The following is a 24,579-nucleotide window of genomic DNA, read 5'->3' as shown; positions in this document are numbered from 1 at the left end:
CCCCGACACGTATTATGCTAATTATTGGAACTCATGCATATGCTAATGATGCTCTTGTTTTTATGTGACCTGTGCTGACTGCTTTACGTACTTGTGAGAGTTTGTGGGGATAAAAAAAACTGCTGTTTAAAAGTTTGTTTAAAATGTTTGTGGATACCCCTTCTAATGAGAACGCATTCAGCTACTTTAAGTTGCACCCTTTGCTGACACAGATGTGCAAATGCACACACACAGCTTGTCTAGTCCCTGTAGAGAAGAAGTACTGCCAATAGAATAGGACCCTCTGGAGCGGATCAACAACATGAACCTATTGGCTCCATGCTGCCTAATAATGCCAGGCATGGGCTAGAGGGGTATAAAGCCCCCCAGCATTGAGCTGTGGAGCAGTGGAAGAACTGTGTTCTCTGGAATGATGGTGGTGGAGCTCCATCCAGTACTTTTGGGATGATTTGGGAAGCTGGGGATGATGAGGTGGGGTGGTGATCATCCGTCCAACATCATGCAATCAAATCCTCACAGCAAGCTCCTGAAAGATTCGGATTCTGATAAATATGTTTGTGTATCTGGTTCGTAGGTTGAGCAGGAGCGCATTGACAAAGTGTGGCCCAAACTCCGAGTGTTGGCCAGATCCTCTCCAACGGACAAGCACACGCTTGTTAAAGGTGAGTGGTTTGGGTGGTGTGGGTGCGCTAGGGAGGGTGCTATGGGAGGGTGGGGGTGGGTGCTAGAGGTGGGTGCTAGGGGTGGGTGCTATGGGTGAGTGGGGATGAGTACTGGTGGGTGCTATGGGTGAGTGGGGATAAGTGCTAGGGGTAGGTACTAGTGGTGGGTGCTATGGGTGAGTGGGAATGGGCGCTAGTGGTGGGTGCTATGGGTGGATTGGGGGTGGGTCCTATGGGTGAGTGGGGGTGGGTGCTATGGGTGAGTGGGAATGGGCACTAGGGGTGGGTGCTAGTGGTGGGTGCTATGGGTGGGTGCTGGTGGGTGCTATGGGTGAGTGGGGGTGGGTGCTAGGGGTGGGTGCTATGGGTGAGTGGGGATGAGTACTGGTGGGTGCTATGGGTGAGTGGGGATAAGTGCTAGGGGTAGGTACTAGTGGTGGGTGCTATGGGTGAGTGGGAATGGGCGCTAGTGGTGGGTCCTATGGGTGGATTGGGGGTGGGTCCTATGGGTGAGTGGGGGTGGGTGCTATGGGTGAGTGGGAATGGGCACTAGGGGTGGGTGCTAGTGGTGGGTGCTATGGGTGGGTGCTGGTGGGTGCTATGGGTGAGTGGGGGTGTGTGCTGGTTGGTGCTATGGGTGGTTGGGGATGGGCACTAGGAGTGGGTGCTAGTGGTGGGTGCTATGGGTAAGTGGGGATGGGCGTTAGGGGTGGGCGCACAGGGACAGTTGGGGGGGGGGGGGGTTGTGGTATCACATCACCTTATATCACACCACCATCACATTTCTAACGAGTGGCGCTGTGCTAAATCTGTCCCAGGTATCATCGACAGCACCATGGTGGACCAAAGGCAGGTGGTGGCCGTGACCGGCGATGGGACCAACGACGGACCTGCTCTGAAGAAAGCAGACGTCGGCTTCGCCATGGTACGCACTGCTGCTCCCCTAACCTCCCCTAAACCCAGCCGCCACCTCAGACTCTCCGCTGTTTTACCCAGGAGCAGAAAAGCAGGCCACAATGTTGTAATTCCATCCTCCAAGTCTGTGCCTGTTCCTCCCCAATTCAGGCTGTCCTCATTTCCCAGCTAGCGTCATTCTGACACACACCATCACGCCATCTCCTGCCAGCTCTGAAAGCGCAGGAGTGCCCCCTAGTGCGGGCTGTGGGTAGTGGCTCACCTCAGTTGACCACGGCAGGCAGCATCCGGCATACATTTTGTCCTTAGGTGTCCTTGTGGTGATTTTGGGCAGATTTGCACTTTTTTTTTGTGGTGATGTACCATCTTCAATTCTCATTGTCATTGAATAATAGTCCCAGAGCTTTTTTTTAGCTTTGGTCAGCACTCTCATATTGGTCAGATTTCACCTTCGTCCAAGTTCAACCTTGGCTATGGGAGGGGCGCTGCCTGCAGGCGGCTTCTTCAGACTTCATATGGTCAGGGAGAGCAGGCCCCCAGGCGAAGTCTTTGAAGAGCATAGACACTGTATGGGTAGACAGAAGAGCAGCAAAGCAAGGGTTCGAGCTTTAGTTGTCCAAATCGGTTAATCCTGTAGATCTGGACCCCGGACTCTAGCTGGTCCTCTCGTTGGAGGAATAACATGTCTCCTCTGTTTGACAGGGCATTGCAGGTACAGACGTGGCCAAAGAGGCATCGGACATCATCCTGACGGACGATAACTTCACCAGTATTGTAAAGGCCGTGATGTGGGGACGCAATGTCTATGACAGCATCTCCAAGTTCCTGCAGTTCCAGCTGACCGTCAACGTGGTGGCTGTGATCGTGGCCTTCACTGGGGCCTGCATTACACAGGTCAGAGCCGACAGCTCTCTGCTGAACCCAGCACTATCACGATGGCAGTGACTGATGCACTTCATTAGGAACAGTATGAGTATGTGGAACCTGACGTGGTCTTCTCCTGTGGACCATCCTCTTCAAAGTTGGACGTGTTGAGATGTTTTGAGAGGCTTTTCTGCTCAGCACTGCCCCCACACCACCATAACAGCCTAACTACGGTGGATACCAGTGTGTCCCCAGTGAAAATACAGCCACCTTAGCATTTGGATCAGATGTCTTTCAGATGATGACCAGCCATTCATATACATGCCTCCACCAAACAGCACAAAGCCTGTCCATGTCGTCCCCTTTTTAAAAAAGAGGCTCTTCATATGGCCTCAGAAACCAAGTTCATAATATATTACTGGGCCAAGGCCAGTGACCCAATTCTAGTTCTGTAAAACAACTTGGTTTCATCTCCTTGAGGAACACTGGCCTAATAAAGCCTGATGATCCTCACAAAAGCAGGTTATCTGCTTGAAGAAGCTGCTGATGGTCAGTAGCTACTTTAAGTTGCACCTATTGCTGACACAGATGTGCAAATGCACAAACACACATAGCTGGTCTAGTCTCTGTAGGGAAGAAGTACTGCCAATAGAATAATAGGACTCTCTGGAGCAGATCAACATCATGAACCTTCTGGCACCATGCTGCCTAATAATGCCAGGCGTGGGCTAGTAGAGGGGTATAAAGACCCCCAGCATTGAGAAGCTGTGGAGCAGTGGAAGAACTACTAACAATACTTTTAGGAGGAGTTGGGGAGTTGGGGATTTATGAGGTGGTGTGGTGATCATTCATCATCCAACATCCTGACCTCACTAACGCTCTTGTCATTGAATGCAATCAAATCTTCACAGCAATGCTCCTCCAAAATCTAGCAGCAAACCTTCTTCTCTGGACAGTAGAGACAGTTACTCCAACAAAAGCAGGATCAGCTCTTCTTAATACCCTTGATTTCAGAAGAAACAATGAATGAGCAGGTGTCCCAATACTTTTGTCATTTTAGTGTACCACTGTTTCTGCTACGAAGACCATAATTTTTACTCCTTTGTAGAATCTTTTGACTGTAATTTCCTCATTTTCACAGGATTCTCCCTTGAAAGCTGTTCAGATGCTCTGGGTCAACCTGATCATGGATACCTTTGCCTCTTTGGCTCTGGCCACGGAGCCACCTACTGAATCCCTGCTCATGAGGAAACCCTACGGTCGCAACAAGCCCCTCATCTCCAGCACCATGACGAAGAACATTCTGGGACATGGCATTTACCAGCTCATCATCATTTTCACTTTGCTGTTTGTTGGTACGAGATTCTCCCACTAGACTTCACTTCCTGTTCATATCATTTATCCTTTGGCCAGAATGGAAAACTTTCATTTCAATTTCAGATGCGGCCCTACATTAAAGACCTAAATCCTGTAATGACGTTCATAGAATTTCTTAAGGATGTCCCAATACTTCTGAAAATGTCAAGTTCTTGATAAGATGATGATGATGATGATGATGATGCTGATGATGATGATGATGATATGCAGGCTGCTGAACCTGGTTCTGATGTTTTTGTGTAGGTGAGCAGATCTTTGACATAGACAGCGGCAGGAACGCCCCTCTGCACTCCCCTCCCTCCGAACACTACACCATCATTTTCAACACCTTTGTTATGATGCAGCTCTTCAACGAAATCAATGCCCGGAAGATCCACGGCGAGAGGAACGTGTTCGACGGCATCTTCAGAAACCCCATCTTCTGCTCCATTGTTCTGGGGACTTTTGCCATTCAGGTAGGAGCAAACCCAGCTGCAGCAGATACAAGTGCATCTTAGCTGTGCATAATATTTTGTTTTTGTTTAGTCAAGACTTCAGGACTTTCGCTGAGCTGGGCTGGGTTTCTTAATGGTCGAGCGAGCATCACATTGAACTCTCTCCTTCTCTCTCTCTCTCTCTACCAATTAGCATGATTTTAACAGTAGGAAGAAGGAGGAAGGAGGAACAGCTAATCGCCACTGTGTTGCACACGTAGGAACATGTCCTCCATATTTAACCCTATCCGTGCAGTGAACACACGCACACACACACACAAACACACACACACACACACACACATACACACACTAGTGATACACGCATGCCTGGAGGGGTGAGTAGCCATAGCTGTGGTGGCTGGGGAGCCGTTGGGTTGGGTGCCTTGCCTCCCTTTAGTCACATCCGGTCTGTTCAGGGGTCAAACCGGTGACCTTCACGGAAGCACAAGGGGACCCCATCCTCCTCTGGTCAGAACTATTTGTAATACTATGATTATCAGTCCCATCATAAGTGTGGACTGAGTGGAACTGGGACACAGGTTAATATAAATTATACATCAGCCATAACATTAGGAAGTGAAGTGGAAAACATGGATTATCTTCATCTATAGTGTCTCCTGTCAGGTGGGGGGATCTACATATTAGGCAGTGAGTGAACAGTCAGTTCATGAAGGTGAGGAAGGTGCTATAGCAGGAAAAATGGACAAGCGTAAGATTCTGAGACACTTTGACAAGAATCAAACTGTGATGTTCTAGACAATGACTGGATCAGAACATCTCCAAAACATCAGGCAGGTCTTGTGGGATGGGGTGTTCCCGGTATGCAGTGGTCAGTACCTACCAAAAGTGCTCCAAGGAAGGGTAACCGATGAGCCGGCGGTCATAGGGTCAAGGCTCACTGATGCTCTTGGAGGTCCCACCTCACAACTTAAGGATCTGCTGCTAACGCTAGTCTTGTTGCCAGATCAAAGGAGTGGCACCATGGGACCTAGTCAATATTAGGCTGGTACTAATGTTTTGGCTGATCTGTGCCAAATCAACGGAGATTTCTTCATTTCAATGTTCTAGATTGTGATCGTGCAGTTTGGAGGGAAACCGTTCAGCTGCTCTCCTCTCGACCTGGAAAAGTGGATGTGGTGTGTGTTCCTCGGGCTGGGAGAGCTGGTCTGGGGACAGGTAACTTATCATTCACACATCACAGCAGCACCAACTGAACCCAAACTCGATTAGGCTCTAAAGTGACCCTCGTGCAATCGCTCGCTCTGGCGTAGGTGATCTCGACGGTTCCGAACAGCAAGCTGAGGTTCCTGAAAGGGGCGGGCCAGCTGACGCAAAAGGACGACATGCCCGAGGAGGAGCTTAACGAGGACCAAGAGGAGATCGATCACGCTGAGCGCGAACTGCGGCGAGGCCAGATCCTCTGGTTCCGTGGCCTAAGTAGAATCCAGACTCAGGTAAGAGGCATGGGCAGGAATGCCTTGGACGTCATGGCTTAGCAAGCACCTCATCTGCATGACTATGCAATGGATATTTCCACTTAATAACACTAGCGTTATTAGCAGCTAATTGAATTAAATTATTTAATTTAAGCCTAATTTAACTTCCATGCATGGTGAATTATGTTAGATTTTATACCACTAGTGATTTGATTATAGTGAGTAGGGTCTCCTTTTACCTAGCTTGAGTTTCTTTTCATAGCACATATAAAGCAATAATAAATAATACTAATGCATAATTTAATTCATTACTTAAAGGTGCCCTACAATGTTAATCAAGCTTGCTTGAATAATAAGAGTTCAGTACGAACCGTGAACCTCCAGCAGAGCTGTTAAACAGGCCAATTCCAAAAGCCCAAAACTGTTACATCACAGTCTTGATTTGTTATATTTACACCCTTAACATTTACATAAACCCCTCCCATTAGAAAAAGCTGGAAAAGTAGGGCTGGGTGATATGGTAATAATACTTGATCGCAATATTTAAAACCTTTTTTGCTATACACAATATTTATCATGATACATCTAATCACAGACTAAAAACATGATAAATATTGTGTATAGCGAAGAAGTTTTTAAATATTGTGATAAAGTATTATTACCATATCGCCCAGGCCTACTTTTCCAGCTTTTTCTAGTGGGAGGGGTTTATATAAACTAAAAGCTAATGCTAGCACCCAGCTAAACCAAACTGGACCTTAACTCCCTTTTTTACCAGTTCGACTCAAGAAAGGCAAACCTGGGGAGCTAGCATGAGGGGGGTGGGCTAAAAGCTAAATGGCTATAATCTCTTGTCTCAGCTTGTTAACAGCACATTGCGCTGAGAGGACACCGTGAGTGGACAGGGGCACTATCCGGTTAGACTCTGGAATAATTATGGGGGGATATTTATGGGTTCTGTGAGCTGCCACTGGTGCTGTAAATCAGCCAATCACAACAGAGCTGATTGTTTGTATTCCCCTAAGCCCTCCGTAAAAGGAAAACCAGGGTGTTTTATTCTAAGGTTAAATAACAGGGTGGTAAATAGGCATGTTAAAGGACATCTGAGCATTTTTCACCGCACACTTATTATTTATGCATCAAATACCTACATAAATGCCCAGTTAACGCATTGTATGGCACCTTTAAGGAGTGATAGTAACATACATATGAAGGTCAAGTATATTAGTGCTTCTTATAAAATCAGTAAATCCATCCTTGCATGCAAAGTTAAGATGTACAGTCATACAGAATGGCATGCAAATGTCTCCGAGTTCCACATTTGCATGTTCTGGACTGTGCATTTGGTTTTCCTTTTTGATGACTCCTCATCCTAGCGATGCAATACAGTAGCGAGGTCCACTACCTCCAGATGACACCTATTGAAGACCATTGGACAGACATTCTTCTCTCATCATCCCACTGACCATTAGAATTAGAACTTCAGCTCCATTTGAACCGTCAGAACCGTCAGCCTTAAGCCGCTGTAGGTTCTAACCGGTCTCCCGTTGCATTGTGTGAGAAGGCAGTCCCATCCACGTCAAATTCTGCTCCTCTTGGCCCCCTTGGTTAAATGCTACCGTGACCAAACGTGCGGTTTGTGATCTGTCTATGTATCTATGTATTGTTTTTACCCTTCTTGCAGATCGAGGTTGTCAACACATTCAAGAGTGGGACTTCCTTTCAGGGGGCACTGAGGCGCCAGTCCTCCACCACCAGCCAGAATCAGGATGTAACCAATGTTTCTAGTCCTAGTCACATGTCCTTGTCCAATGCCCTTTCCTCTCCTACCAGCACTGCTGCTGTTCCTGCTGGGCGTGAGTGAGAACTTTCTGTGTGCTGCTGGTCAAGGATGTCCTCTGAGAATAGGGCTCCAGACACCAGACTAGAAACTATCAAGAAAAATCTTACATATGAAAATACATACAGGGATGTCCTGATCAGGTCTTTTTTCCCCTCGATCCCTCAGCCGGTCCGATCTATCTCTGTGTGTGTATAAATAATAATCCAGCTCCACAGTTTAGATCAGACAAGATGCTGATTAATCTGATCAGTAAAATCCTTTATTTTCAGTCTCAGTTTCTATAATCAGACGTTCTGGACTGACTAATTTAGTTTAGTCAAAATATTTCTTAAAATGTTTTATAGTGTTTAATATCTTCTAATCCAGTCTGACTCTCCTCCCTGACCAATCAGCTCCCAGCTCTTTTACAACACTGCAGTCTGATCACTTTCTGTGTATAAGTGTGTGTGTATAGTGGGACACACTCAGGACTGGTATCTGTGGTTGTTGGTCTACTGGTGTGTAATAACTGGTTTATAGTGGGTGAATGTGCTGGGTGTGCGATGTGGGTTTCTATAGTGTGTGTGTGTATTAGCATTAGCATTAGCCTCCTTCTTCAGTGCTGGTTTATAAGGGGTCAGATATTATGGTCTGTTTTCATGTTCCCCTGTAAAACAGCTCCACACTGCAGAACCTCAACTCCTTTCTTTACCTTCTGAGAACGCCCGGCATGAAGATAGTCCGGCTGGAGATGGTGTCCATTAGTGGCGCCTTGCAGACACTAGATGGCGCTCTGAATACTGTGCTTAAAACAAAGACTCAGAACTGGATTGGGATTAGACTAGCTGATACCCAAAATGTTAAAATATGCGTGGATCGGCCCTGATGCTGATCCACTGGATCAAATCAGGACATCCCTAATATATATATATATAGTATTTAGTAAATAACTATATATATATACTATAAATATATAATAATAAATCTAAAATATCTATAATAAACTGTAATTATGTAAAATCTTATAATCTTATTTTATAATATATATAATGTATGTATATATATAATGTATGTATGTATATATATATTTTTTTATACTCTTAAGACTTCAGCTTGTTTGCTATAAATGATAACTCTACCCAAATAAATCTTCTTCTGCTTATGAACACATACATGCAATACCTGCAGAGTCAGCAGCAATAGCACTCCCCACTATTAGCGTTTCCAGAGGGCATCTTTGACCTGATTTTCTGCTTCTGGCTATTTTCTGATGCACTTCTTTGAAACTATTTATCATTTAATGGTTTAACCCCATTTTTCGAAGGAACTTTTGTCTCAATGTCCCATATGTGTTTGTCTCCCTCAGAGTGCTAAGAGCCCTGGAGTAAGGGTGCAGCCTACGGAATGAATTTCAGGTTGTGAGTCCCTACAATGTCCGTCGCAAAACCAAAAAAGTTGATGTGAACTAATATTCCACCAACAAAACTCACCAGGCTGGGTAAACATTCAAGTATAAGCCAATGATGCCATCTCCCAGTGAGCCGCAGCCAGATGTACTTACCGACGACGTTCTGGCTGCGATGGTTGAAATCACGTCTAATTTGTCTAATACACACATTTATACATTTACATATTTTGCATATTATTACTTTTCTCTGCACAGCTGCGAAGACGTGAAGAGAACGGCGGTTTCTCCTCATGGTCTCGTCCTATCTGTCGTCCGTGTGTATGTAGAGCCAGGCCGCCCCCCAGGAGGCCCACAGCGACCCATTCTTGTCTTGTGGCTTCACGCTGTTGGTCATGTAGTCCACTCTGTGTGGTGCTGACTGGAGCAGAGTCTCGCTGAGCGCTAGGCCAGTTCCCATCGATGTGATTCGTCCTGACATTTGTTCTCATCTGTCATTCAGACCAGTCCAACCTTTTTTTGCCTTTGTGTTCGGCTCGTCCGCCCCCCTGCAAGTTTTTCCGTCTCAGCTGGTACGAAAAGAAAGACGACCAAGTCAAATTAGATTTGATTCCTGGAGGAATTTGCACTTTATATATTTTGACATGATAGATGTAGTGAAGGACGCCTCAGGAGGGTTTATATTTATTAAAATAACTTTCTGTGTAAGTTTTGTAACAGTGAGGACAGACACTTTTAGGAGCTGCTCGCTTTAATGAATAGCCTCAAAGCCACTCGTTACAGTAATAAGCAGAGAGAGGCCTCAAATCACCCAAGGCCTCCAGTGGCTTATTGCTTTTCTGAGACTTAAAATTATGATCAAATATGATAAAATACATTATTAGTAATAAAACTTGCGCTAAACAGTTTTTTTCTGCCAAGTCACTTGTTTACAGTATGTGGTTGTTGCTAAGCAACCATGGACACAATCGTAATATGTATAGCTATATAAGGATAATTCTGCTTGATGTTCGTCCTTGGACTAGATTCCTAACTCTGTATTAACTCTGTTGATGATTCAAATTAGACCATCAACAAAATAAGAGCATCAGATGCATTGTGCAGATATAAATGCATAACTATAATTGAATAATTCAGTTATTTCACTGACCTTTTAATAACAATACCATATCATATCAGTGTAATTGCTCAAAAATGCTGACCAAATGACCCCTGCAATGATCATTTTTATTAGCATCTTTAGGGGATTTCAAGTGTTTCGTTAGCACACCCCTTTTTCAAACTGTGGCAGAACCTCACAGGCTTCCAACTCCCTACATAGAAGGTAGCCACCGCCTCTTCTCCAACTGCAGCTGATGCAGAATCGCTTGGTAGCCAGAGCGCTTGGAGGAACGCAACGCTCCTCCCCAGCTACAATACAACAGCTAACAGGTGCCTCTGCTATGGGGAATCATGTGGGGAGGAAGTCCCATCAACCCAACCCCCGAGAGAGCAAGGCCAGTTGTGCTCTCTTAGGCTCCGGCTGCTGATGGCCAGCGATCCTCCTCATAGGATCATAGTGGCACACATAGCGCCTTAGTCCGCCGGATCACTCGGAGGCCCACTTTGCATGTAGTTATCGTAATAGTAGTCCTTAGAGTGTGCAGAGTCTTAGTTTATTTGTCAGTACACTCAGTAATCACTCAATAATCACTCCAATCAAGTCCATTAACAGCATCAAAGTTTTAGTGACTATGCGCAGTAATGCAGAACCCAGCTGCTGTGAGGCCGCTGTAGATGTGAACACACCGACTTCACTGAGTAAACCATCCAACCAGTCTATAATAATCCCATAATAACGATTAGATACCGTACGACTGCAGGAATCCCCGCTCACTGACAGCGCTTTTCAGTTTAGTGGCTCTTTGGCTGCACTTCTGCCTTTGCTGAAAGCAACCGTAACCCAGACCTCTGTGGCCTATACTTGAGTGTTTACACAGGGACGCATGGAGTTACTGAACGAACAGACTTCACGTCTGTTCCTGTCTTTTCCTACTCTGCAATGTGTGAGTGTGTGTGTGTGTGTGTGTGTGTGTGCGCCTGTGTTCATTCGAAACGTCTCTACATCGGTGTTGTCCCGAGCTGCATGTTCTGTCATGTCGTCCAACTGACTTTTTGAAAGCTTTGGTCTGCCACCATCGTGTTGTGACCTCTATGCTTCACGAAGCATAGGCCTCATTCCTCCCCATCTTCTCGTCCCAGAGCCATCTCACCTCATATCCTGTGCTTGTGTTGACTCTTTGTGGACTCCTTTGGGTTTTCCTTTGTTCTTTGTCTCCTCCAAACAAACAAAAACAAACAAACAAACAAACCAACCAACCAAAACACTCATCCTGGATCTGAGCTCTCTCTCTTTCTGTCTTCTCCTCTGACCTGTTTTACCACAAAAAGTTTCCAACTTGCATGTGTGAGTTTTTTGGTTTCCTTTGCAAATTAACATGGATTGTCTCTAGGTATACAACCTACTGGATGGTACTGTATACTGTATACTGTGCTGTTTAAAGAGAAAAGAGGGTTTGCTTGTGTTTTCCTCTGCTTTCTTTTTCCTTACAGTTCCTTTTTTCCCGTCCCCCATACCGTTACTTTGAGTGATCTTTATCATTTTTACTATTCATTTATTTATTTATTTTATTCATTCATTTATTCGTTTATTTAAGCGTCTCAGTGCACGATAGCATAGAGATCTCTGAATAGTGAATGCCTCCCGAGTTTGAAGCTATAGGACTGCTGATTATGGCGGTTCCGTGGCCTCTCTTTTCTCCTCTTATCTCCTCTCCACCCTATCCCCACCCCTATAACCCCCCACCCACCACCGCAATTGGGTTGTTCAAGCTCGACTTGTTTGATCTCGCTCTCGTTCTTCTTCCTCTCCGCAGATCCGCGTGGTGAATGCGTTCCGTAGCTCGCTCTACGAAGGCTTGGAAAAACCCGAATCCAGAACCTCCATCCACAATTTCATGACTCACCCCGAGTTTAGAATAGAGGACTCCACTCCCCACATCCCCCTCATAGACGATACCGACATCGATGACGAGGCCGCCAGGAAGAACTCCAGTCAGCCCTCGTCGCCCAACAAGAACAACAACGCCATCGACAGCGGCATAAACCTGACCACCGACACCAGTAAATCTGCTGCTTCGTCCAGTCCCGGGAGCCCCCTGCATAGTCTGGAGACATCACTCTAGCCCCTCACTCACTCGCTCGGGAAACATCTGATAATGTCACTGCTACGTGAGACTGTACGTTTGAAAAAAGAGTAAAAAAAAACAAACAAAAAAAAAGGCAACAAAAAAGAAGAGAGGAAACTGACACACGTCCAAATGAGAACGTGTGCTGCTGACTGGAGACGTGGTCGGAACCATGTGGTGGTTGTTTGTTTTTGTTTTGTTTTTTTTCTCCGCTGAGAATTTCAGGAGAACGAGACTTTAGACTTAGGACGTTTCTGGAGCCACTTGAAAAACAGCATCCAGTGTAAAACAAAAAAACAATAAAAAAAACAATAAAAAAAAAACTAAACAAAATGGACCACTACCTTTTTTTCATTTTTTTCATTTTTTCGTCCTTTCCTGAGAAGGCAACGCCGGACCAGGACTCTGAGGAGAGTTATTTAAAATCAGATTCAGCTATATTAAAAATCGCTCCTGCATGAATGTACATTACCTGAGTTTTTATTTGGAAACTTTCTGGCTTTCATTTGACTTGGATTTGATTTTGGTGGGAAGTGCCGTGGACTGCTACTTTAAGACAGCTTATCCAATTCACTGATCTCTGAGTCTCGTGTGTGGCATGTACCTAACTGTATAGATTTTATCGGGTTAAAGGAATAAAGCGCGTCGAGGTCGCAGGGGCTCGAGTTGCACAGTAGAATTTGCACCTGTTGGAAAAGAGGAACCTATGGAAAATAAGCATTTATTAAAAATACAATATATATATATACATATATATATATATATATATATATATATATAAAATCCATAAATATATATATAAATATATACAGAGTTTATCTTTGTTGGCATGTTGCCTTGTTTCTGCTTCAATGACTCTTAAACTACTTTAACTTATTTATGTCCTAAAGAGAATGTAATTTGTTTACAAAAACCCATAGATAACGTCCTGGTTTCTTTGTAGGGTTCAAAATCGTGCGGCAGACGTAGTTGGAGACGACTCAAGATTAATCTTGGACTGTAGGTGTTTTATTACTGAACTCTGTGCTGGACTTGCCTGCTATTTTGTCAAATACTGTAGATATTTTTAGAGGATAACAAAAAGACAACCAAAATATAGTGGGATCATATATCTATATAATTAACGTGGCATCTTAGTATTATTATTATTATACCGTTGATCGTCGGGGATGAACTCTGAGCGGCTCCCTTTTTATTTCTCCGACCTTTTTTTGAACTTTTGGTCCGTCTCGACCGCGAGCCGACACTTCAGGTTGGATTTCGAAAACCTCTTCATTAGGTACATTGCTTACCCCGTGGGAACGAGGGCACTCTGTCTTTCCAATCCCGCGACTGACTGCGAAGGCTGCAATGGATTTATTGATTTGATTTCTTTTGTTGTTGTTGTTGTTGTTGTTTTTTTTATTTTGTTTTTTTTCTTTGAAGGGGGTGGGTGGGGGTTGTAGGGGGGCTTAAGTTGGACGACATGTAAAGTCATATAAGTTATATTCGGCTTCTGTGTTTGGAAAATCAAAGTTGTGTTGAAAATCTTGTGAAATATTGTGTTGATTCCTCTTTTTTTTTTTTTTGTTTGTTTCTGTTTCGAAACCATTCGATCTTCAGATTTCCTTCGGAAGAACGAGCTTAGCGCTCGGGCTGTCAGAAAACTTTGAACAAGTGAAAAAAACAAAACAAGCGACATAACAAAACAAACGGGGAAAAAACAAACAAACAAACAACAGACGAAAACGAAATGGAATGTTGCTTTTGAGTCTTTTCTAACAAACAAAAAAACAAACAAAAAAACAAACAAACAAGATACCTATATGATCATCTTCTGCACTATCCAGATATGAATGAACTTTCTGTGGTGTAAATTTAGATGTGCTTCTGTGTGTTCAAATCAAAGCTTGTCTTCCTGCGGTCAGTAAATATACTCTAGCATCTCGAACAGTATTCACTAGTTGTTAACTACTATTTATTGTACTATAGAGAGGACAAACCGGGGGCTATTTCTGAAGGCACACTCTGGAAAACCCATGTAACGAAGATCCCTGAAATTTTACCGTTGATACATTTACAACCTATTGGAGCCATTGTTTTTGTTTGAGTGGGGGAGGGGAGGGGAGGGAGGGGCGGAGCATGCTGACTTAAGCTTAATATGCAACGGATCTCACTTTTCCAATGTTTATTATTATTATTTTTTTTCATTTTGTGGTTTGTTTGGTTGGGTTTCTCACTTTCCTTTCTCCTCATTATCAGATGGTGCACAAGCTTTAACTGTTAGCTCAGGCATGCGTGAAGAAGCTCAAGCTAAGGTCCGCAAAGGTCCGCAGAAGAGGTCAGAAGCCCGTCACTTTGGTCCAGTAGATGTTCTAATGACCTCCTGAGGTCTTGCCCTTTATTCTTATTGACCAGTTCCCCAGTCCCCCAAGCAGCTCTCGCTCTCTCTCTCTCCGAACACTTTGACAGCGACGCTCCTGTCGCAGTTTCATCTCTGAGGTTTCAGAAAAGAGGGCGCGGGTGGTGAATTTGGGTGGTGGGCAGTGGTGGTGTACGGTAAGGACTCTAGATGCAGCTCCATCCCGGCCGGCGTGGACTCTCGTGGCCCCGTTACTACCGCTACCTTGTTTTTTTGGGTTTTTTTCTGCAGTGCAACTGGGCCTCGTCCGAATTAGAGCCTTTGTTTCCCGAAACGACCCAGAGAGGTCACACAGGTCAACCGTCTGGCGGCCGACGCCACCGGGCCCCGACGCGGATGCAGTCAGAATGGTGTACCGGTCAGTGGAAGCGCCGACAGTTCTCAAGCGTTCGAATACTTATGACTAATAATATTTCTTGCAATACATCAGCTTCTATGTACTGTACTTAGCAGCATGCATTTTGTGGAACAAAGAAGAAACACGCCATTGGTACTTTTTGGCGCTCTAGCAGTTTATGGGTAAATGATTTAAGTGTTTCATCCATCTTGTTTTTATGAATTTTTTTAAAATCTATACAATAATTGTAAATAAAGAATTCAATGTCTTTGTTCATTTAATACTATGCAAAAAGTCATGCTTTCTGATTGTTTATCCACCTACCCTAGAGTGTGTTGCTGGAATGTTTGTGGTCTTAACGAAAAAACAAACCGACAAAAAAACAAACAAACAAACAAACAAACAAACTAAAAAAAAAGACAAAAGTCAGTCTAATGTGATGTAAATGATTTTCTAGCCTGACAAAACATGATGAACTGTGACTCTTGCTGCTTGACTGTCTGTAACACGACTCCAGGCGGGAGCGCAAGTGGAAAAATGAAGGAACAAAAAAAACGAAAAAAAAGAAGAAAAAAAAAGCACTTAAATAAATTCCCAGAGCAGCATGAACCGGAATGGTGTCCAATCAACAGTGTGGAGTCTTGTGTGATGCTTTCCTCAGTGTGTGTGGGTTCGACTGGTTACACTGGAGGTCTGTGAACCGCAGCAGGGAAGGGCTTCTTCTGTCTGTACTAAGCATGAGCTCTGAAAGTTTGGATACACCTGATTAAATGTATGTTTTTCATCATTTGAGACTCATTTTGTTGGAGTCGAGGTTTAACCTTAAACATGTGACTGAGATGAACCACGGATGAGTGAAAACCGCGGCGCTGATTCCTGACGGATGAAGGATTTTCCAAAAATACAAATTTAAAATGTAAACTATTTTGATGAAGGTAGTTTTCAGAGCTGAGTGGTCAGTGCATTTACAGTAGAGTTCTGATTCTGCTTTTTTTGTTTTTCATAATTCCCTATTTCTTACTTTCATACATACTGCTTTTAATGTAAAAAGAAGCTCATTAATTGGTTCAACTATAAATTAGTGAATTAAAATTGAAACAGAACAAACCTGCATGACAGAACACATTACACAGTTAGTGCAGTTCTGTGCAAAAGTCTTTGAAATGTCACATTTTACAGGTAGACACTCTCACTGATCACTGACTTTATGTTTATTTGGGTTTATTCTAATGTTATATAGAGTTAATTACAGGTAGACACTTTCACTGACCACAGACTTTATTTTATGTTCATTGGGGTTTATTCTAATGTTATATAGAGTTAATTACAGATAGACAACCTTTTGTAAAGAACTGTCTTTCTGAACACAAAGAGTAGGTGTATCCACACTTTTGACTGGTACTGTACATGTCAGCTATTATGTATGCTTGGAGATTTTGGGCAGCCAGTATTTTTAGAGCTCATTTGCATATATGGGTCTCAAGGGCATGTCTTATTGTGAGAAATAAGGAGGGGGTATATACACTAAATACACACTAATATATATGTCCAAATGTTTGTGGACACCCCTTCTAATGAATGCTTTCAGCTACTTTAAGTTGCGCCCATTATATGATATATGCAAACTGTCTGTTCCCTGTAGAGAAGTACTGCCAATAGAATAGAACAGATCATCTAGATGAGCCTATTGGTACCATGCTGCCTAATGCCAGGTGTGAGCTAAAGGGTTATAAAGCCCCCCAGCATTGGGCTGATGAGCAGTGGAGCTGTGTTCACTATCATTGGAGCTCCATCCAAAACTTTTTTTAGGATGAGTTGAGTGATCATAGGTGAGGTGGTGATCATCCAACAACCTGACCTCATGATGCAATCAAATCCTCACAGCAGTGCTCCTCCAAAATCTAATAGAAAGTTTTCTTCCCTGGACAGTAGAGACAGTTACTCCAACAAAAGCAGGATACAATCCCTTCATACTCTTGATTTCAGAAGAAACACTGAATAAATGAGCATGTGTCCCAATACTTTTGTCCTTATATTTTAAAACTACACTAGACGTGCTGTGTTTTAGAGACATGTAGGATACAGTTCCTGAGGTTTGATGAAGATCCAGAAAGAATGATGATAAATCACTCCACCAAGCAGCTGTTCCTCACCTGCAGCACCAGAGGGCAGTGTGGAGTCAGGAATGTAGAGGCTCTGAGTCAGAAAGCAGGCCAGCAATAGGGGTTAGAAAGTATACCTGTATAACTGGCCATCTAGGGTTGACCTCTTACTCCTAAAGGTCACAGTGATGAGGGTGGAGGAGGATTTCTGTGTGCTTCTGGTTCTTGAATGAAGTGTCTATATCCTACATTTTAGAATCACAATTAAAAATGAGTTTGTTTAATAGGTTTATAGGTCATTACTGAACATACAGGGAGCGGAATGAGGTACTCAGGTCCTGGTCTGGTACCAGCAGTACTAATAAGAGCACAATAACATCTTTGTTGAAAAGGATAAAATAAATAAATAAATAAATAAATAAATAAACATAAATAATGAAATGGTTTATGGTTTCATGTAATTATATATCCAAACCACATAATATTACCTGACCATCTGTCATCCCACACTCTCTATCTCTATCAATCTCGGTTGATATTGTTACTGCGCCTTTAAGACTGGCATATGTAAATGAGCTCTTCTGCGATTGGCTGACCTGCATTGTGACTCAGTCCGAGCTATATATACATATATATATATATATATATATATATATAAACACTGCTTATAACTTCAGTGAAAATGGGTGGAGCTAAGCTGCTATAAGCTGATTTGGTGTATATATGTAAATTAGTTTTTGTGGCATCACAGAAACGAATGTCATTTTCCTTGATATTAGCTCTTTAATATGGACTGTGAGGACGTCTGAGAGCGACTGAGAGAAACGTCCTGTGTGCTTTTCTCCCAGACGTTCGGACCATGTCCTCATTTCCAGTTTTCCCTCTTCTTTAGGCCCTAATAAGGGCCACAGCGAGGCGGAATAGCCCTCGTATTCCCTTGAATGAATGAAGCCACAAGCTCTTCTCATATCTTTGCTTGGTTTCATGTTTTAAGTCATAGGCAGGCCGCTACACAGGCCCCCGGCACACTCTCAGCACAGTATATAGAACTGATTAAGGATCCAAATGGTTGGTAGGGATGTCATGGCTCTTGTTAAAGGACCCTAGAAACCCCCCTTTTAAATAGCTGTAGATGTTAAGGATGCTAGCATGGAAGCGGGCTTTGATTAGGAAGTGAATGACGGGGTGATATTCAGGGTGAATTAATCAGAGTACAGTGTGACATATCTGTCAGTCATCGTTAAAGTGCACTGCACTGATTGTGTAGATTAGACCATCTTGGTCTCAGATTGCGTGTCTAATCGATGTTGATGAGTGGAGGCTTAACACCTCAGTGGACAGAACGGTGGCGTTCCTTTTACAGAGGATAGAGATCCTGTGAGAACACTGTAAACTATATATACAATAATATATATATATATATATATATATATATATATATACGCCCACCTGGAACCCACCTATTTGGGTGGCGGGTCATTCTCAGCACTGTAGTGAAACTGACTGAATAGTCCACCAACCAGACATATCCAGCCAGCAGCATCCTGTGGGCAGCGTCCTGTGGGCAGCGTCCTGTGGGCAGCGTCCTGTGGGCACTGATGAAGGACACTAGGATGACCAACACAAACAAACTGTGTAGCAGCAGATCAGAGAGCTTCTGTCTCTGACTGTACCTTCATCTACAAGGTGGACCAACTAGTCTAATAGAGAGTGGACAGTGAGTGGACAGACAGACACAGTGTTTAAACACTCCAGCAGCACTGCTGCGTCTGATCCACTACAATACCACCAGCGCAGCACACACTACTAACACACTCGCCACCACCAGGTCAGTCAGTGTCACTGCTGTGCTGAGAATGAGAATGAGAATGACCGACCACCCAGATACTACAGTCTGCTCTGTGGTGGTCAGTGCTGTGGGGTCTTGACCACTGAAGAACAAACAGGGTGAGAGGGGTAGGCTGATAACAGAACCTGCTGAGAAACAGATGGAGACAGTCTGGACTTCTAGACACAGTACACACTGCTCCTGTATGGTCAGTCAGTGGACAATGAGTGTAGAAACTAGAAGGTGGTGTTAATGTTATGGCTGATTGTGTTTACCTCTTAATCACACATGTTTAGCCAACAGTTCGACTAGCTGGGCCGTCTAATTCGTGAGAAGCAGTTTCGAATGTGAATGAGATTCAGCAGAGTCGCCACTGCTCAGACTCTTTTGATTCAGTTGAACTGAACCGAATCAACAGATTGATTGATTGATTCTTTCTCTCCACTGGTGACAAATTACACTCATGTTCATCCATCGCAGAGCTCTGCTGTGGTGGGCCATGTGGCCAGCGCCACCCTGGAACCTAATTAATCATAGGATGTAAAAAAAAAAAATCAGGGCCTGGTCACTCTAGTCAAAGCCCGTGGAGGTGTCCTGTGGTCAGAGCTGGCCTTGCGTAACTTCTCAACATCTCAAATCGGGAACAAAGGCAGAACCTCTGTGTTTTGTGGGAAAGTTCATCCTCTCAGCTAGAGCAGAGCTTCCAGGGCTTCCATGATTTTAGGAAGCGAAAATTAGGCGACTACAAATAAGCCCGACTGTCAACACGGCTTTTGTCCCTATGTAGGGCTTTGGGGTAACGAGAGGGGTATTAGCCTTCTTGTCATGCTGGGCTGCTCGTCTCTCGGTTAAACAGCTTTTAATGATGGGGATCTTGGGATGGCTCCACCAGCTCTGCTGCTGCTTGGGGTTACAGAAATGGAGGTGGTGTTTTTGGGGGTTGGGGGGGTTGGGCGTCAAAGCTCTCCGAGAGCCCCGCCATATTTTGCAGCGTTTAAAAAATTGAAGATCAGCAGCAGGCGAAAGAGAAAGAGTAAGTAAGTGAGAGGGAGAGAGGGAGGGAGGGAGAGTGCTCCAGCAGATGAAGCTCCTCCACGTCAGGAATGCTCCATTTGCATGCAGCGATGTGCCTGGCACCGCCGATGAATATTTAGTGGGCTCCCACAGGCGGGCCCAGATTAATGCTGGATGAATTCAAGTCCATGCGCGGGCCGATTTCCTCGAAGAATGGGCCTTTATTGAGGCCTGGTTGAATCATGCTGCTTTCCTTTACCCAATGGAGGTAGAGGTAATTGACAGTCCTTTAGAAAGAGCCAACACTGGTGCTTTTTTGGAAGGGGATTGATTTTGAAATTACACTGCCTTGGGGTCTTTAAAGGCTGGACTGGAAAATGAGGCCTTTGGTAATTGTTCTAATGAGATCAGCGTACCTATGGTTCCTGTTAGGGAAGCCCGTTTGTGGGAATGACATGGGAAACTAAGAGAACGCCCCAACAAGCCTACCCCCCCCCCCCCCACACACACACACACACACACATACACAGCAACCACCAACACCACCACCACAAAGCAAAAAGGAAGAAGGGTGAAAGGAAGGAGCCGGCCTCGGTTAAGGAAAAGCTTCCGTTGCTCGGCCTTGTTCACGATTTTCATTGTAGAAACTCCTGGTTGTGGTTTTAGCAGAACCTTTGAAACCTGTGCCATGAACCGGAGTCGAGCGCACAACAGCCTGGTAAATAAGTCCTCTGATCAGCTTCTGAGAGAAGAAAGTCATCAGGACAAAATTTAAACATCATTAGATGTTAATGTGCTCAGCAGAACCGGACTCTTTACGGCTAGACAATGATGCATGTGGAATGATTAGAGAACTCATTAAAAAGACACAGAACGCATCTAAAATGTCTTATTTTGAGATCTTAGTAACAACTTTATAAGATTATGTATTATTCAAATGAACTTTTTATCATAATATAATTCTTACACCTGTATATCTGTTTAATATTTAAAATGCAGTGAAAATTCTTTAAAACAAGTGAAAATTCTACAAATCTCAATGATCTGAGAGTGGAACAACACATGTTCTAGTCCACATATTTAATATTCCTCATTTTGAGATTGTAAGAATATTATATGATTATTCATCATAAGAATTGAAAAATATTTCTTTTTATTTATTTTAGGTGTAGAAAGTAACATTTTAGTACATCTCAGTGATCCTTCAGTGCAATAAGACATGTTATAGTCCAAATATTTCATATTCTACACTACAACTTTGAGATTGTTGTAAGAACATTATATGATTATTTATTATAAGAAAAGTTTTTTTTTACTTATTTTAGGTTTAAAAAATAACATTATAGTAAATCTGATAATAATAAATGATCTTTTAGTGGAATGAGGCATTTAATAGTCTAAATATTTCATATTTCTCATTTTTAAATTGTTGTAACAACATTAGAAGAGGATGTTAAAAGTATCAACTTTTCTAACCTCAATAATCTGCTAATCAAAAAATGACATTTTATAGTCTGAATATTTAATATTTCTAATTTTGTGATTGTTGTAACAACATTAGAAGATTATTTATAATACTTACTATTCAAATCTCAATGATCTGCTATTTACATTTTATAGCCTAAATATCTAATGTCTTTTTTTAGATAGTCACAAAAAATTATATTCCAAGATAATTTATGAGAACTTACTTATTAATGTACTTATTTTAAGTTTCAAAAGCATCAACTTTTCAAATTTCAATGATCTGCCAGTAGAATAAAATGTTCTAACCTAAATATCTCAAATTTCTCATTTTGACATTGTAAAAAGAATATTATAAGATCATGTAACTTATTTTTAACCCTTGACAATCGCTAAATAAAATGACCTAAAACAAGTACAAATGCATCAAAATAAGTAAAATAATCTGATAATATAAATGTCAATGTCCACGGTAGTTTTAATCAGGTTTTCGCTGCTGCTTTGAGAAACAGCCTTTGAGCACTGATTAGTTTATAGTTCGCTGAGACGCAACACAACACATCTTCAGAGAGTTCAAAAGGCCACACTAACTGGTGCATTGTAGTGAAGGGTCAGCGTGGGGTGAAGAGTCACCGATTGGCTGTTTCCATCGGTCAACTGAAAACCAGTGGAGGTGAAGGGAAGCAGACGTCTGAAGCTCTACTAAAAAAAACTCCTCACAGAAAGTTCTTCACCTAATGGTGATGAAGACGCTGCCTGATGCCTGAGACACTGTTCTACCAGAGTTCTGAGAAGAGTTCGGCTCTAGAACCTGCTTTTAAAATCAGATCATTAAAATGGTGGAGGGATACATGCTGCAGGGTGTAGTGCAGCTACAGAAAGTAGTCCCTAAAGAGAACTGCATTAGTGGAGATTCTCTATTCATTATTTTACCTTCATCATCATCATCATCATCATCATTCCATATAAAACTCAGAAGACTCGTGTAGCTGCACTGGTGGGTTTGGATAGGAGATAAATTATGGGCTGTATCTGTGTTGTATTCAAAGAAATAGAGGGTCAGTTCTTTTCACTACCACTGTAAAGAGATCAGAGTGGGTTGGATTTTTACATGTGCTGTTTCCATCAAAAAGCAATAGTGATTAGGCTCTTCAGTGTGTCTGATTAAGTGATGATCCTGCAGGAGTAACCTCCACCTCACAGAGGATGTTGCACGACAGCTGATGTCCTGACCACCCACCGAGCTCAAGCTGCTCCTCTCTCTAGCCACCGGACTGTACGCAGAGCAGTGGTCTGCCCTGTCCTCATTTATCCTATACTCATTTTTATACTCAGTCTGTGTGGAGACTCACTGGACCAGCTAAACTGACCATACAGGGTCAGCAGGGCTTAAGTGATTGTGCTGTTTTACTATAGTTAAAGCAGCATTATGTGAGAACTGGTATATTTTTGCTCCTGGGCTCCTCCTAATGTTGGAAAGGGGAATTTACATTTGAGCCGTGACTAAAAGACACACTTACATGAGTTTCTAGGCTTTTGAGAGATTCAGAACCATCACATAAAAACAAAGAAGCATGTGGACTGAGGTGATGGGGTAATATTACTGGATTTTACAATAATAAGACATGTAAGTGTTGTCCCGCCCACTTCACCAGAGTTACATGGTGCTGTTTCTACAGTGCTGAGCCCAGAGTAGCAAAGCTAGAGACGCTATTCTTGCTATTACGGGTCAGTGGAGTATCAGCATGATTTTGCCAATGCTATTTTAAGGTGAAAATTCGACATAGTGCTGCTTTAAGTGTTGTTTTTAAAGGCCCAGTGTTGGTTAGAGGGCAATAGAACCCATCAGCTCTGACATTGTGTATAATATCAGTAATAAAGCATAGCACATAGCTCTGGAGGCCCTGCACCTGAGCCTAAGGTCACTGGGTCTAAGGCCAGGCGTGGGCTAGAGGGGAATAAAGCCTGTATTGGGCTATGGAGTTCTCTGAAGCTCCATGCAATTCTTCTGTGTCAGAAATGATCATCCAGTACCTGATAAGTACCTGCTACACTTAGAGAGCATCAGTCATCCCAGATAACAACCAAGCAACAGGTCTTTGATTGCTGTCACACCTTTCTTCACAGCTGAACTAATGCTTAGCTTACCATTGGCTGCACACTTCACCACCCGTCACACGCGGTAATTGCAGTGCGTCACAGAGATAAGTCAGACGACATGTCAAACTGTTGGTGAACGGTAATGAGATGATGACACTGAGTTTTCAGAAACGGCAGCAAGAGATCTGCACTATTTATCTAACCCTTAGGCTACAGGGCAGATTGAGGGTAGTATGGGCGTTCTGGACGTTCCTCCTGTGACCTGAATGCAGTGGACAGTGCTAATCTCTGCAGTGATGTGGCCTGGAAGGAAGGGTGACCATGCATTTACATGTCCAACATAACATGTCCATGGGCACTGGTAGCCCAACTGGGAAAGCTTGTCCATGAGTTCCACACTGGCCCCACATATGGATACCCACCAGGATCAGTGATGGGACCAGGAAGGGTTAGACAGGGGCTCCATCTAGGTTGTACACTGCATCCTGAGGCCTAGATGGGACCCATGTCAGATTAAGGTGGTCTGTAATGATGATGAGGCCCATTTGGGAAGCTCAACTGAAACCCAGAAAACTCAGAGCCACCTAGTTCCACCCATGTGAGCACTGCATTAGCATGCTGGCTGGGAAAGCACCACCTCATCTGTTAAACATGGTGGTGGGGGTGAGATTCTTCCACAGCTCCAAAGTCCAGAGCGTTTTCTGCTGCTTGCCATGGGATGGACACAAACACCTGTGGATTCTGGAAACAATGTTAAGTGCTGTTTATCGGATGGGAGTCAGCGTTGGGGGTCTACCAGGTCCTGTAGGAGGTTGCTGGGGTTCGCATCTTTGAAGATCTGGTTTTGGACTTTCTCCTTCATTATACAAGTGGCTTATCTCCTGAACCAAGAAGAACTTACCTAGAATTAATGGCTGTTTTGTCTAAATTAAAAAAATACATGAAGGGTGGTCTGTTGGTGTTGGTGGCAAGACCCGCCAACAGTTGTCCCAGGACAGAATTTTCAGGCACTTTGGAGAAAGCCTCTTTTCCTTTGTGTGCTGAAGGCTGTGGGAAATCATTGATGGATTACTTGTGCTGGATTACTGCTGAGCTGACGTTGACAGTTTTCAGCACAAAAGACACAATAGGCATATGCTTCGGATTCCA

General features: G+C 43.4%; 1 protein-coding gene across 10 annotated transcripts in view; it reads left to right on the top strand.

Moving 5' to 3' along the window:
* Positions 1 to 15,709, top strand: part of atp2b2 (ATPase plasma membrane Ca2+ transporting 2) — a 154,826-nt gene extending 139,117 nt beyond the window's left edge. For 6 of the 10 annotated variants that reach the window (XM_072665998.1, XM_072665999.1, XM_072665996.1 and 3 more), the window contains 8 exons: positions 575 to 662; positions 1,481 to 1,587; positions 2,280 to 2,471; positions 3,583 to 3,796; positions 4,062 to 4,273; positions 5,363 to 5,470; positions 5,566 to 5,748; positions 11,873 to 15,709. In XM_072665998.1, coding sequence (XP_072522099.1) covers positions 575 to 662; positions 1,481 to 1,587; positions 2,280 to 2,471; positions 3,583 to 3,796; positions 4,062 to 4,273; positions 5,363 to 5,470; positions 5,566 to 5,748; positions 11,873 to 12,181 — 1,413 coding nt within the window. In that variant the 3' untranslated portion in view covers positions 12,182 to 15,709. Of the gene's footprint in view, positions 1 to 574; positions 663 to 1,480; positions 1,588 to 2,279; positions 2,472 to 3,582; positions 3,797 to 4,061; positions 4,274 to 5,362; positions 5,471 to 5,565; positions 5,749 to 7,414; positions 7,587 to 8,918; positions 8,968 to 11,872 lie in introns of those variants that run through there. The other 4 variants (XM_072666001.1, XM_072666004.1, XM_072666003.1 and 1 more) reach the window with 3 other exon arrangements.
* Positions 15,710 to 24,579: the final 8,870 nt, after the last annotated feature.

The sequence above is a fragment of the Salminus brasiliensis genome, chromosome 21 (assembly GCF_030463535.1).
Source record: "Salminus brasiliensis chromosome 21, fSalBra1.hap2, whole genome shotgun sequence".
Taxonomy (NCBI): domain Eukaryota; kingdom Metazoa; phylum Chordata; class Actinopteri; order Characiformes; family Bryconidae; genus Salminus; species Salminus brasiliensis.
Note: the sequence above shows the minus strand (reverse complement) of the source record. Positions and strands in the feature narration are given on the sequence as shown.